Source organism: Hippocampus comes, unplaced genomic scaffold (assembly GCF_001891065.2).
Source record: "Hippocampus comes isolate QL1 unplaced genomic scaffold, H_comes_QL1_v1.1 scaffold156, whole genome shotgun sequence".
In the NCBI taxonomy this organism is placed as follows: Eukaryota; Metazoa; Chordata; class Actinopteri; order Syngnathiformes; family Syngnathidae; genus Hippocampus; species Hippocampus comes.
Genome location: NW_017805744.1, coordinates 3,854,282 through 3,869,979, shown reverse-complemented (window position 1 = coordinate 3,869,979; position 15,698 = coordinate 3,854,282). Strand labels below are relative to the sequence as shown.

At 41.3% G+C, this 15,698-nt stretch overlaps 1 protein-coding gene across 1 annotated transcript; it reads right to left on the bottom strand.

Annotated features, from left to right (window-relative positions):
• Positions 1 to 3,372: 3,372 nt before the first annotated feature.
• On the bottom strand, positions 3,373 to 15,698 carry LOC109524270 (probable carboxypeptidase X1). Its single transcript, XM_019884017.1, has 15 exons — positions 15,388 to 15,698; positions 13,987 to 14,124; positions 13,102 to 13,211; positions 12,890 to 13,029; positions 11,836 to 11,920; positions 11,599 to 11,758; positions 10,573 to 10,658; positions 9,291 to 9,414; positions 7,311 to 7,507; positions 6,482 to 6,661; positions 6,216 to 6,413; positions 5,916 to 6,012; positions 5,603 to 5,742; positions 5,087 to 5,189; positions 3,373 to 3,699 (listed from the first exon to the last, which is right to left on the bottom strand). Exons 1-15 carry the CDS (start codon positions 15,614 to 15,616, stop codon positions 3,437 to 3,439), a joined length of 2,250 nt encoding a protein of 749 aa, XP_019739576.1. The 5' UTR covers positions 15,617 to 15,698; the 3' UTR covers positions 3,373 to 3,436.

The window sequence follows — 15,698 nt, the reverse complement described above, 5'->3', positions numbered from 1 at the left end:
CCCGCGGCAGCACATGTCAATCAAACCATTAATCCGGTTTGATTACGTACGATTTTATGTTACGGTACAAAGAAGTTATTTCAACTCTTCTGTTTTTAGGATGAGTTTTTCGTTTTGGGGTGCATGCCTTATTCGTTGATCAGTTTAATGCTTATAAATACGAGTGAAGGAAAGCAAAACGTTTTGGATGAATAAAAGTTACATAAAAACATAAAATAAAAACCGAAATCAAACGTGTTTATTTCAAATTTGTTTTGATCAGTGCTTTTTTCCAATTTTACTCATCTGATTTTACTTGTCTTCTGTATTTAAAAAAAAATGCTTGATACCAGAGAAGAGAGAAATATGTTTACAAGTATTTCTTTTTATATTTATCAGTTAGAGTGTGAACTGTGGAGATTAATTTAAATTCTTTAACCCGTTTAAAAAAAACAACAACTCAGTTTTATTTACTTCCTGTGGCAGCCTATTACCTCTGCTCATGTGTGCAGCCAAACACGTAAAGGAATCACTGGCACGAACATGGACAAACACGGATCATGACCTATCATTGTTCAGTAAGGATAAAGCCGCAGTCGCTACCGCCGCATCATCCATAAGAATAATAATAAATCTTTATTTGACAGGGACAATGTAGTCAAACATAGTTAATAGCTTGCAGTTGATGTGATGCAAGATTATAGCTAATGCTAATTCTCAAATCCAGTCCCCAGTTGGGCTCTTCCACAATATTGCATCACAATATAAAATGTAAAATACCGATTACGTCAATTAAGAAAGACAAAGAAACCACACAACTCTTTATGGTCTTTGGTCTTTCACATGCACAGCACTTTTCACTCAAAGCGCTTGAAACCGTTAACTCATTCACCTACTGATGACACAGCATCAGGAGCAACCGGCGGTCCAGTATCTCGCTCAAGGACAATGCAATGTGGTCACGACTGGGGATTGAACCCTAAACTTCCGTGTTCGGAGGTGACCACTTTGTCGTTGAGCCACGCCTCATTTATTTATTTAGTTAGTTCTCAGTCTTTGCATGTTTGCAGCAAGTATCGTAGGGTGTGCTTGTAGAAGCTGTGGAAGCACTCTCAACGACTGTATGAGCATGTCCAAAAGTAAACAGGAGCCTGCATCCTTATGAGCCACACGTCCACCATCTGTCAGGCGAGAATTGGAAGATAAATGTACTAACATTTGAATCAATGAAGAGTGCATTGGAGGAGTGTTCTATTGTATTTGGAAAGCAAACTCTGCTTCTCTTCTTGACAATCGGAGCTTTGAAAACCATGTTTGCTCCTAGATTACCACTGGTAATTTTGTATTTATTTCATTCAACTACTCCCATTCGGGACTTGCGTCACATTCAGAAGTTTTTTTTTTTTTTGCTTCACGTTCAGATCCTTGCGGGTCGTCATGCTAATGCGTTGTCGATACATTATGCCTCAAATAATATTTTGAAAACGTGACCGTAGCTTTGATTTTTACTCAACGTACACGGACAACAAAATAGTAAAACCCTTTGATATCAAAGATTTCAAATGAGTATTTGATTAAAAAAAAAAAAAATTAAATGCATCCTTTGGTCAGGTGGTGGTGTCAAGGAACGATGTCAACATTAGGTGAGGCGATTCATTGAGCCAAAAATTGCACTTTGCCACCAGTTTACGGCATCTCTGTGTTAAAGAACAAGGTTGGAGCGAGTTGAGGAGTTTCATTTTGACAGAGAAATTTGGTGTCAAGAAATTACGGTATGTTGAACTGAGTTAAGGAGTTCAATTTAGCAAAAAAAAAAAAAAAATGGCCCTTACCCACCATGTTTTGCCGCCATCTTGTGGCATTTCAGTGTGAACAAACTATGTCAAAGGTAGGTGTACTGTATACATTTCGCCCAAAATTAGTTTTTTGTCACCATTGTGTGGATTCTTGGTGTCGAACCATTTTGAAGCGAGTTAAAGAGTTTGATTTAAAAAAACACCGTACATTGCCACCATCTTGTGAAATGATGATGTGGAGGAACTATGTTGAAGTGAGATGAAGGCGCTCTGCCATTGTCTTTTGGCATCTACAAACCATTCTGAGGAAAAAAATTCAATTGAATGATTTTATGGTTATTATACAATATACAGTATAAGCAAGATAAACTTTTACACAGAAGTGCTACAGTTGGAACAGTGCGGGGAAGTAAGGTCTGTGTTCTCATCATATCCAAACCACAATATGAGGATTTTGATTTTATTTTTTTTTATAGGGCTTGTCACATGGACAGCCATTTGAGTGTTTATTCTATATACTAGATATCTCGATCTAGCTTGTAAAAGTTGGCCAAAAGTGGCAGTAGTGGCCACCTCGAGATCCTGAGTCCACTGCTCTTCGTCTCAAGATTTCTGGAAGACGGGCCTAGTACTTAGCCATTTTGTCTCCCACTTATCTGCTCTTATGACTCTCCCGGTTTGGCTTGATGTGTTCCTGTCCTTCTTTCGTTCGGCCTTCTGGCTGGACTGGGGCATTATGCGGGGAAAGTCCTCATTTGACAACATCAAGTCACTTTTATTTACACTACTCAGAAAAATATTGGGATTTTTTTTTTTTTTTGTGAAAAGCCTAAAATGAACTACGACTATGTTTGTTGAATTTGTTGTGTTTTTGCTTGTTTTCCGATTCATACAGTTATGCTGTTAGGCTGATGATATTTACCATGGCTCAACCTGGAGTGGTGAAACACTAACTGCATTACTCATACTGTCCACACGAGAGAACTAAAATCACAGATGATCAAACCCAAAATACTGATGGACTGCGGCTGGTTTCTGAAGCTCAACGGCAGGCCGAGATTTGCAGTGGCTTCACATAGAGAGCTGCTTGGCCTCATTAATACGTAGTCACTCCATCACTGTCTTGTCTTGACTCGATATGGTATGGCATCGCGAGTTCCCCGGCCCAGTTGCCTCTAACACCGCTTCCTGACGGGAGCAAAGTTGGCTGGGCCAGAGTGAGCCGGAGCTGGTGTTTGAGATGTGAAAATGTCAGTGGCGACTTGTTACTCTAAAAAAATGGGTGACAATGTTCAAGAAACGTTTTGTTTTTGAATAATATTTGATTATAATGAAACATTTTCAGCAAGATGTAATGGCATTATCAATTATCTGTATTTTGTGTCAGCCAGTACTCCAATGTAAGGACTTGTACTCGTATTTGGCCTCCTATTTTTAATGCCAAGTGAGAGATGGGTTACTGTGAGTTTTTTTTCTGCCCAGCATTGGCATCAAAAATCCATATTGGTCGGACCCTAATGCTTGTAATATTTTCTCCTTCCTTTTTAACTACAGTAAACACGTGTTTTGTTGAGTTCAATGTAAAAGACAATACAAATTATGTAAGAAAGATTTATTTCCAGCAACAATTTTTTTATCCAGAGTTAATGAAGTGGTCACCCTCACATAGTTTTGGCACGTCTGCCGGCCACCTTCAGCTTGCGCAGTCGGCGCAGGCGCAGTTCTCTTGTGAGCTGGCCGCCTTTTTCAAGCTTTGTTTCCTTGAGCCTCAGCCGGGGCTCCTTCACCAGGTGGAAATCGCAGACAGTGGGGAAGTAGTCGTACATGACCTGGCAGGTGCGTGAGGACGGCAGGTAGCCGGCGGCGCTGGCCGTCACGCGGTACTCGCCGGGGTTCAGCAGGCGCCAGTAGTCGCCACTGGCGGCTGCGCAGGAACAACACAAATGGAAGGTAGTGGGGAAAAAAAAACCTGACCTTTCCCTGTGGCAGTGGTTTGCAGTTGTCCTCAGGTTACTGGAAATGACATACTACCTTTCTTAATGCTCCAGGTATCCAAGTATCAGTTGGGTTTGATTTCATAAGCCATTTGCTATTTCACAGAACATGCAGGTCCGTGTATACATAGACTTGCAAGTCTTCTTTTAAGAGCCTCAACTCAACTTTGTTTATAGCGCACAAAACCAGACAACTGTAAGAGCCATATAGAAAGAGTAAACAAAATAGAATCAAAAATAAATCTAACACTCGAAATGCATCAAAAAATAAAAAACTCTTCGAGTCCATAAATAAAAAAACAATGCGCTGAAAAATGTACCGTATTTTCCGCACTATAAGGCGCACCGAAAACTCTTCCATTTTCTTAAAAGCTCACAGCGCGCCTTAAAATCCGGTGTGCCTTGTGTATGGTCATGACGGTAAAATGTCGACCCCAAGATGGCTACTTGCTGGAGACATGCTTACAATGTTATAACTTGCTGTTGGTTCAGTGAACTGTGTCGTTGCTTTATTAAATAAGTTTTTGTTGCAGCTCCAAAAAAAGGAGAGCTGTGGTGTTGTTTTTTTTAAATCGCACACTTTGATAATGGTTACCGCAGTCTCAACAAATACAGGTACGTCCTTGTCCGTCTCCGTGCCTTCTCTTCTTCCGTTCGACTCGAGAGGCGTTCATGACCGCCTCCGAAAAACATAAATTCACGATTCCTTCAATGAGACTACGAAAATTTAAAATAATGCATCAAAACATTATTTAATGATTTCCTCGTTTGTGAATACAGTACACAACAAAGGAATAAATAAACACTTCTGAGACAGTCCAGTCTCCTACATTTTACTGACATCTGATCGTTCTGTTGGAGCTACGCCCAAGGAAATGCCAAAATAAATTCTGTTGAGGGGCTATAGAATTTATTTCGTGATTTCCTCGCTTGATTTTCTGTTTTGATTCATTATTTTCAATTTTCATAGTTTCATTGAAGTAATCGTTAATTTATGTTTTTCGGAGGCGGTGATGAACGCTTCTCGAGTCGAACGGAAGGAGCGTAGCTCCATCTAGTGGATGCATTGTAGATTACGTTTTATAATCCAGTACGTACAACATATGAAAAAAAATTACAAAATAGGCCATTCATTGAAGGTGCGCCTCAGAATCCAGTGCGCCTTTTAGTGCGGAAAATACGGTAAGTGTAAATTGAAGACCCAGTGATATTTTTTACGAGCTGTCCACCAAACCAGTTGACGATCATCGCCCTACAACATGTGTCCCAATACTTCAGTTATATGCATGATTAAACTAAACAAATGACAGACACTACCTGATCGGATGTGATGGTCAATGTCTTCGACTTGAATGATGGCGTTACAGATTCCCGCCTCCGTATCTTTGTCCCGGACAACGCCTTTGATGCCCCTGTGCACCTGGAACACGTCAACCGTTTATTTCTATTGGGCAAGGCGGCTGTTATCCGTTATCGTACCTGGTGATGGGCGTGGTCATATTCATAATGTTGCATGTGGATTACTTTGAGGTGTTTCGTTTGTTTCTGTTGTTGTTATCTGCTGTCATGAATACCAACCAAGGAACGATCGCATTAGAGACAAAGACAAAAGTATCAAATCCAGTATGTCCACTTTTGTGTGTTTATTTATTCTATAGTGCAAGTAATGACTAACCAGTATAATTGCTTGTCGTTGTGTTTATTTGTATTGTGCTTAGTGTCTGTTATCACAAGTATTTGGCCAGAGGAGCCATTGCACAAATTGCGTAACGTGTCAGAGTTTTCTATGGGCTCCTATTTTTTGACTTTGCGGTTAAATCTTTCCTTGAGCACCTGCTCGACGTAGACCAGCAGAGACTCTCGGTTGTTCTCCCACTCGATGGGAAGCTCGCTGGCGTGCGGGAACTTGTCGCAGGACAACTCCACCGTCACCTCGAAGCAGTTCGTGTGCAGGTAGCTGAAGTCGTTCATGCCTTCTCTCACACACACACACACACACACACACACACACACACACACACACACACACACACACACACACACACACACACACACACACACACACACACACACACACACGCATGCACACACAGACAAAATAATAGCATGTCCGTTGTATTGCTGAAAATAGAGTTCTTGTTCTTACTTCCAGGTACGTTGTGCCACGCAGCACCGTTGATGATGTTGTTGTAGCGGATGAAGTCCTTATTGTGGCAAGGCCGCCGGTCGGGGTTGGACATCACCTGCAATATTCAAGGGTCAAGAGGCTTGGTTTTGTTGGCAACCACCAGTTTCAAGTAGACATTTTTCCAGCGATCCTTTAAAAACAAACTTATTCTAGCCAGTTTCCCTTGTAAACATGAAATTTGGTAGCCATGTCTATCATAATGGGAGCCACAGAAAAAAATCTCAAGAAGTCTCGCTTGAAAAGACACAGGCAGTCTACCTGATTGGTGCTGGCATAGGCGACTGCCAGCCACCGGAAGAAGCTCTCGTCCGGGGTGGGCGTGTGCTCTTGAGGCGCCCAGTCGCGGGTCATGTCAAACGGATACGTGACCACCAGCTCTCCACCGTGAAGGTTGGCGCCGAGCACAAACGGGATTTTTTGCATCCAGCTGATGACGGCTCTGGTCTCGGATGCCACCTGCCGGGCGGGCGGTTATTAAAAGAAGGAAAGATGACGGCGAGAGGAAAGGGAGGAGACGTACGTACAAAGGCATCCTTCGAGTTGTACTGCTCAGGGATTGGGAAGTAATGGTTGATGAGTTTGGAGCGGTTGGTCTCCAGTTCGAAGGCGTTCCACATGACTGAGTTGAGGTCGGCAAAGTTGTGGTTCATGTCGATGCCTTCATAGCTGTACCGGCCCAGAGTCCACCCGGACAATTCCGAGCCCTGCATCGAACCACTCGATCACCACGGTGGGCAAAGGACAGGCATTTATCAAGAGTGGTGTTGCGTCAGATTGGCTGTTTTTTTTTTTTTTAACTAAATTATTGGGGAATATTTTCATAATGTGGTCACATTTTTCACAATTATTCACATTTAATTTCTTCATGTAATTGTAATTAAAACAATAAAAAAGTAGAATAAAAACAAACATTTAAAAGCATTTTTTGTAGTATTTTGACAAAAGAAAAATATTTTAAGCTCGTGAGCTTGGGAGGTTCTTTTTTTCTTGAAAAAGAATCACAGTTCTTGAAAATTTGTTAAAATTTTTCACTTTTTCCCTCAAAAAATGTGATTTTCTCTTGCAGAAAAATTTGAAATTTTTGCAAGATTCTAACTTTTTTTCTTGAACAAACATGATTCAGTCTGGTAAGACTACAATTTATATTGTAAGAAAAATTGAATACTTTCTACCCCGCAAAAACACACAAATATTTAATATTACATCTTCTCAGAAAAACAACTTTTATCACATATCTTTTTTTTTCTAAAAAAGCAACCAGATATTTTTCCCTTGTGAATATAGAAAAAAAAAAAAATCCAACTACAGTATTCTCATATAATGACGCCACCTCACAGGCCTGAATGGACAAACCTTTTTGAAGGCCATCTCGTATCCGTCAGGGTTCATGGAGGGCAGCAGGTGGATGCGAGTGTCTTCGACCAAGCGGACGACACGCTGGTTTCCGAGCTTGTACTCGCGACACATGAACTGCATCAGGTTGAGAAGGAGCTCACGACCCAAGACCTCGTTCCCGTGCATCCCTGCTACGTAGCGGAACTCCGGTTCCCCTGCGACAAACACACACAAACACAGTGGAGAAACCCCACTTCATTCTCATCACATTACACCAATTTACAAAATGCAGATTTTTGGAATGTGAGAGGAAACCAGAGTACCCGGAGAAAACCCCGTGCCTGCATGGCATGGTTAGCATGTGCACCGCTGCACTGTGAGGCCGACAAGCTAACCAGTCGACCACCATAACATAAACAGACAGACAGATGAATCGATAGATAGATAGATAGATAGATAGATAGATAGATAGATAGATAGATAGATAGATAGATAGATCGATCGATAGATCGATAGATCGATAGATCGATAGATAGGCTACAAAAGACAGTGAACGCATCATGAGTGAACATTTCTATGATAACACATTAGCAGTACATTATTTGAATGAAGTAGCAGTCTTACTGTGTGTGTGAAAGTACACACACTTGATTCCCACTTTGTTGTACAGTCTGAACGTCACAGTCAAATGATTCCTGTGGCGCTGCCATTTTACAGGGTCTACGTCAAACAGGCCTCGTGCCATCCGCAAACATGCATGGTAGCGTACGTTTGTCAAATAGTCAAGTAAGGAATGCCTTTTCCAAGTGGGAGTGTCAAATATTCCCAGAGGAGCAACATTCCACAATAATCTCCGCGGACGTTTTTCAAGATGTCCTATGTGTGGAAGTCTTGTTGAAATGGGGGGAGCGGGCTTTGGTGGTGGGTTATGGTAAACAACATTTTTTAATGGATGCCTTTTGCCGTTCTAAGGGCGGAAATGGTATGGAATGTTGGCGGAGCTGAGGAGCCCAAGGACAACATTTGTACAAGTGGAGAGCAAACGGGACAGAGGGGTGACTTGTTAGGATATGTGGCACGCAAGACACACATGCGGACTTTGAGAGCACGTGACTGCCACACAAAGTGGCTTCTGTCAAAAAAAATGACATCAACTGATCCACTCATCTGAAAGCTCTGCAGAAGCCTGAGAAAGACCTCGATCATTTGTAAGCAGTTGTTTTGGAGGAGGGAAAGAGCTCAAACATGCACGACAGTGGCCCTTGAGGACTGGAGTTGCCCACCCCTGGTTTAAGATCACTGATCCACTCATACATGGTGCTCTGAAAGTGCCCCCCACCCAACGCCCCCCTCCCAAAAACCCCCAAAAAGTCCAGTTTTTCCTGAAAAGTGCCCTAGTGAATTTTTTACCATGTCAAACATCGTCCACCCCCGGTAAATCAATATTTGATACTCTATACATTTTTAGCTCAACCAATCAGAGGCTAAATGTAGCCGAACCAATTAAAGGACGGAAAAACTCACTCGAATAATCTAAAATCAGATTGGTTAAAAGAAGAAACGGCAATTTCAAGAGTGTGCGTTTGTGGTCGACGCCAGCACTCGAGATTGCGGGCAAAGTAAGATTTGTATGACAACACACCGAAGAGGAAATCTTATTGGACAAAAAATAAATAAATAAAATTACCCACAAACAACTGGAAGTCACGTAGCTAAGACAAAAGACTGTTGGAAATCAATTAGAAACATTTCGTGGAAGTTGTAATTCAAGATTGCGACTTTCTTTTCTTGGACTTCATTCTTGCAATTTGACACATTTAAAAAAAAAGGCTTTCTTGTAAAACATTTTAATAGTAATAATAATAATAATTTAGAATGACTTCATGGGAGTAGCACTTTAAATACAAGCCGACTTGCATTTGTGGAGTCTGATTTGAAATCTTCAAATCAGGATCTTTTCTAACTTGATTGACAAGACGCCACAGAGTTAACGCTCACCCAGTTCGTGTGTTCCCGGATTGTCTGAGATCTCCATGACGAGCAGCTGAAGCCCATTGTAGCTCTTCCCGATGCTGTACACACGGGTGATGTTGGGGCAAGCCTCATTCACCGCCTTCATCAACTGCAATCACCAAGGAGCGTCAATAGAAGAAAGAAACAAAAAAGAAGTCATTCTTCTCGCCTGGATAAATTGAGGAGGACAGTGGGCTGTGTCGTGGACACAGAGTGGGGCAGCCTGATATCGGCATCAGTGAGGAAGACACAAAAACAAACAACAAACTGTTAACGTGGGACAATATTCTAGAGCAGCGATGTGCAAATTAGGGATTTATTTTAAAAATAAAAATGTTTACTGCAGTTGATCAGGTTCAAGATGTAATAACAGTGGTCACCACGAGATGGGAGCACTTCAAAAACAACCACAACTTGGGAAGAAAGCGGAGTACCTGGAGAAAACCCACGCGAACATGAAGAGAACATGCAAACGCCACACAGGAAGGCCGGAGCCGGGATCGAACCCATGACCTCTGTACTGTGTGGCATACGTGCTCCAGTCAATCAGCGTTTAATATTTGGCAGCTCAGTTTTTAGTACCTCTGACAACTTTTTTCGTCAGATCTTATAGCACAAGCCACGGTCTGGGAACAGTTGCACAGCATCAGCATTGATCATACAATAAAAAGCAGGGAAGACAGTCATTGAGTGAAGAAAATATGGCACAAGAATTGGACGTTCCTCCAAAACGTGATTAAAAGATGAGAAAAAAAAATGGTCGGGGAGGCTGCAACAACAACACTGAAGACGTACAGGAATTTCTTTGTTTAATATGGATTGGCTATAGGGAAGAATGACAAGCTTCATCTTCGATTGAAAAATGTTCAAGCTACATTTCCAAGAAGACACATTTGCGATCTTTGAAACCCAAGTGTGTATTGGTCTGATGAAACAAAGGTTGAATGTTTTGTCCTTCATTTCAAAATGAATGTTTGGCGGAAGCTCGTCACTAAAAGGTCACCATGCCGACAGGAAAGTATGGTGGGCTGTTTTTCTTCAACTGGGACCCAGAGCTTTGTCAAGGGCATTATGAACGATTCCAACCGTTCTTTTTTTTTTTTCAATTGAGTTGTGCAAGTTACACAGTAGGTCACACTAATGGGGGGTGAGGGGGTGTTTAAAATGATGAATCTTGGTCTCATCTCACAATATTTGTTTGGTGGGGGGGGACAGCAACAGGAGCGTGTTGTGGCACCGCCTCCCGCCCACCTTCCTCTTGCCTCACCTTCCTCATCTCATTGTAGTTGTGGTGCCTGAAGTCCAGTGTGTCCCTGGTGACTTGCGTCTGCCACGGGTACGCCATGTTGGGATCTGCAACACGAGCAGCGCAGAGCGCAGAGATGAAGGAAGCTCATGGCTCACTTATCACTTTTTTTTAAACAGACAGCCGGGCAAGGTCCTTCGTAATATTATTTTTCATTAAATTCATCCATTCCGCCATTGTCTGAGACACTTTTCCTCACAAGGGTCGCCTATCCCAGCTGTCTTCGGGCAGTAGGCGGGGGATACTCTGAACCGGTTGCCAGCCAATCGGAGGGCACACAGAGACAAACAACCATCCGAGCTCACACTCACACCTAAGGACAATTTTTGAGTGTTCAATCAGCCAGCATGTTTTTGGAATGTGGGAGGAACCGGAGTACCCAGAGAAAACCCACGCAGGCGCAGGGAGAACATGCAAACTCCACACAGGAAGAAGCCTGCACCTCTGCACTGTGAGGCGGATGTGCTAACCAGTCGCTTTGCCGTGAATGTGTCCATGTGAATGTTTGAATGATTTATAATCAACTTATAATGAATCATCCAATTCCATAAAATAAAAAAATGAACATGTTTATGTACACGTTTATTTTCCGAATATTTGTATTTTATTTGCAGGCTAATTCACCAACTATTCAACAGAATTAAAAAATGTGTTAATGGTTTATTGTATTCTTTTATTTGCAATAAATGAATTAAATAGTCATTCAATCAAACATACGTGTGTGGAAGAATATGCTCTAAAAGTTTAACTGAGATTTTTTTTTTCACTTACAAGAAATTAATTTACAAGAAATACTCTTGATTATGTCAGGAACTGAAAGTCAAATGTACAAATGTGTAGTTGACATATTTTTTTAATTTGACTATTTGCAATGATATTATCCTGATTGTTTTTATATGTTTGTTTATTCTTTTTGTCATTGAATGATTCCAACAATTCTATATGTGTTTTTCTGTTTGATCACTGTTATTGGAATAACTGGAGTACCTGGCAACGTGCAGCCCAGCACCTCAGCCCTGAGGCAAATGTTTCCCTGCGTCCCGTTCTGGTACCACGTCTGAGGATTGATCCGGATGTATCGCGCCACCGTGGACGTGTTGAAGACGGCCAGCACCGGCGTCTCCGCGTCACGGTTGCCTTGGAAAACCTGCACATGCGCACGCAAACATCTGGACAGGGATGCACTGGAGTGACAGACGAGACTTGGTGGTGGGACACACTTACGGCCTCCTGAGTCCCGTTCATGCATGCTGTCCACAGCTGGGAGTCGTTACTGAACTGCACCTTATACGTGTAAACCACGTCCCAACTGCACAACAAACAAGCATTGTTGTGAAAAGAAAAAAAAAAACAAAAAAAAACCAAAAGGAACAACTGTTGTCGTCTACACATATTTTTTTCCTCGAAAAAAATTATTTAAATCCTAAAATATGTCGCTATTATTACACTAGATACTATTTTTACTCAGAGAAATACCACATCATCCTCATAAAATTACAATATATTTACTGAGCACAACTTTGATCTAATTAACTTTTTCCTTTTAAAAATAACATTTTATTGACATAAAATTATGACCTGAAAAAATACAATTTATTCCTAAAATAGTTTTTTGAACAAAAACATTGCAAGACTCAATATGTTTCTCTACAAAAATAAGACTACGGGACAACATTATTTTTTGTGATCTGTTTTACTTAAAATCTGACTATTAAATAAAAGGAGGTTTTTATTTTTTTTAATCTAACAAAATTACAACTTTCATTTTGTAATATTGAGAACATTTTTCTTGAAAAATTCAGATTTTATTCTTGAACAATTATCATCTTTTTCTGACATGACTTTTAGTCGTTAAATTCAGATTTTTTTTCTTTTTTTCTAAAATAAAGAGTTTCTTTTGGCCCTAATCCTCTTCCGTATCCGTACTCTTAAAATAATAAGAATGACAACTTTTTCTTGACTATAATCTTATAAAATTACGTTTTTCTTGAAAAATAACTAATCTTGTAAAATGATTATTTATATCTTTATTATTGTAGTATTACACAGAGTGGTTGTTTGCCAAAAGTAAAAAAAAAAACAAAAAAAGGAAAAAATGAACTAAAGACTAATCCTATAAATGTATAACCCTTCAAAAAAATATTTTCTTGTAAGTAAATTCTTTAACAAATATGACTTAATTTGACTGATGTACGGTACTGTTTGACAGGAGTGGCAATGTAGATGACTTGGCTATTTTGTGGCGGGCGCAAGGTAGTGTTCTTCCCTTAATCCTGACCTCCAGATGGAATTGCGCCCCTGCAGGATGACACCGGTGAAGCGTGTCAGTCTTAGGGCGTCCACCTCTAGCCACTGCTTTGTGTCGCGCTCGTGGGCGCACCAGGCTCCGTCATAGATGTCGCCATCCTCGATGCCCGACTGCCGTGTCGACAAAACGAAAACACGTGACCGGCATGTCGTTTGTCGTCATGGCGATGTGTCGGCGCTCACCTGAATGTTGAGTCGCCCGCGGTGGGGGCCCAAGCCCCGCCGCTTGTAGGACGACGCCCTCAGCTGGGTGTCTTTCACCTTGAGGGACTCCAGACCCAGTGGAGGACATTCTGAAGACGACGCCCACGCCGTTTGATTGACACACAAGAATAGTCTCAATGGGGACCAGCGGGAAGACACGCCCTTACACTCCTGTCTATTGTGCACGGTGGCGGTTAACATGAAATGACTGGCAAAAGGAGTGATCATATTATTGATAGAGTACATGATCGCGCATGCTGTGCACTTTGTGGATCATTTCAAGTTGCTGTATTTATTTCTAGTATTCTTATCCTGAGTCAAGATTAGCTTCTCCCAGTGTGAGAGTGTTAATTTGTGTGTCAAACACTACAGCAGAGATTTAGAAATGTCCAGCTTGCTCCATGTGACCTTGTAGTCCTGCAAGATTTTGGACTGGGACTGCAATTAGCGCTGAAACACAGTTAAGCACAGAAATATTTGGACTGCAGAGTCCATTCATACAGCGCCACAATAGATTATGCTTCCCTGAGATGGGTACTGCAGAGAAGACTTTGTGTGTTATCAGCGAAGCATGAAGAGAGCGTCACAGAGTTCAACATATGGACAAAAGTATCGGGCCAGATCCCGGAGTTATTATCACAACCCGTTCTAAATGTCAAAACATTAATATAGGGCCAATATGAAGTAATGGAGGAAACAATTCCAGTTTTGATATGTACATTGATGGCCATCGGTGTCCCGATACTTTTGCCCATGCAGTGACCGGTGAGTAGCCTACACGCTATCGAGCACGAGTTACATTCACGCTTGTGACGTGTCAAACTCAGCATAAGACATAATTCAGTGACAATGCAGCATACATACGTGTCGCTGTGTCCTTGGCAACCGGCGGGCTGGCCTTGGATTTCTGAACAACTTTTGGCCTTTTGGAGGCAACTTTAGGTTTCTTGAGGACAATTTTGGGCTTCTTTGCTATCTTCCCGCTCCTGATGGGCTTCCTCTCTACAAGGAGTGGGTGGCATGCGTTTGTCAAAATACACCTGGGATTAAGAATTGTAGAAATGTTTCACAACATATTTCTTGCCCTAGAAATTGGCTTGAGATTAGAGGCAGTACTGTCTCATGCAGTGTGCCCGCCCTCATCCCGTCCTGCATTGTAAATGGTCCGATGGTGAGCTTAGCTGTCGTTTAATGTGGGCTGGATAGTTGTCCGTTTTTTTTAAACAAGAAAAAGCGGAACAATTTTTACGAAAAACAATTCCAACTTTTTTCCAAGGAATATGGTTGTATATATATTTTTTTTGGAAAAAAATGTTTTCTTTTGAGATAAAAAAAAAAAAAAAAAAAAAAAAGGTTGGGCCTTATTCCTCTGGGGGGGGGGGGTCTGAAAATAAAAAGTAATTTTCTTTCAAAACTGTGGCATGTTTTTTTGCCAAGAGACAAAAACTTTAAATTAGCAATAAGAGAAAATAAAAGTTGAAGATTTTTCAGAGGAAAAAAAGTGGTGCCATATTTGTGGAAATGTAATTTCATTTACAACATTGATATGAAAAATAAAATGAAAATTACTTGTCTTCAGGTTAAATGAGCAGTGGCTGAACTTTCTTTTACTCTCACTTTAACGAACATACAGAAGTGCGCTTATATTTAAAAAAACTATCGAGTGGAATCAACATTTCTTGAGGGACTGAAGATTCCCTCCTCCACCTCAAAAGACCTGGCTGTGGCTGCAAAACACTTTCTGTTCACTCCGTTCACCTCTCTCTGCTGGCTGAATTCTGCAGTACATATACAGTATACAGTAGATATCCTTGTCATGTTTTTTTGTTTGTTCAATTGACATGTAACCTGAAGCACACTATTGTGTGTAAAGTGACAGTGATACATTTGTTCAAAAGTGTTGAAAAGCAATTTCCCTTTGTTTGCTATGACTGAAATGTTGTACTTGTGTGCTACTTTTCGCTCCAATTCTGTGCACCTCAATGGGGCAATAGGCCTCTGTCCAGAAAACCAAGTTATGGTCGTTATTTTGTAAATTAGCCCCACTGTGATGTCACAATCGCAGAAATTCCAAATGGCTCACTCGCAGACACATTTTCAGAAACAGGCGCATAACTTAGAGATTGAGGTGATTATTTAATTTTACACTTGATGAGCAGACATGACATTAAAAAGCAAATTCACACAATATACGGAGGAATGACAATAGAATGGTCACATTAGAACACATTAAACAGAACAACTACTAACTTAAAATCGATTTACCTAAGTGTCGTGGAGTTTCTGGCTCCTTACTCGTAGCTTTTCGACTGGTGGACTTCAGAGCCCGGTTGCGGTCGGCGGGCGCTGCTGGAAAGGAGCCCGACTCGGTGGAGTTTCCTTCGGGCCGTGCGGTGCTGGTTAATGCGGCGGCGGTCCTGCTGCAGGAGATGAGCACCGGGCAAATGCAAACAAGGAACAAAAGCAGAGTCAGGTGCAGACTCAAAGCTGGCATGATGATTTTTCTTCTTCTTTTTTTTTTTTTTTTAAAGAAGTTGCTGCACTGCTCACTCGCTGTCAAGTTTGCAGAAGCAAAC

What these genes read in the sequence shown, in the direction of transcription:
- LOC109524270 (XM_019884017.1), bottom strand. Translation starts at nt 15,616, where the DNA reads ATGCCAGCTTTGAGTCTGCACCTGACTCTGCTTTTGTTCCTTGTTTGC. An exon ending in CCTATGCCAGCACCAATCAG is followed by an intron (nt 6,013 to 6,215) that starts GTAGACTGCCTG and finishes TGAATATTGCAG; the next exon opens with GTGATGTCCAACCCCGACCG. An exon ending in GTGGCACAACGTACCTGGAA is followed by an intron (nt 5,743 to 5,915) that starts GTAAGAACAAGA and finishes GTGTGAGAGAAG; the next exon opens with GCATGAACGACTTCAGCTAC.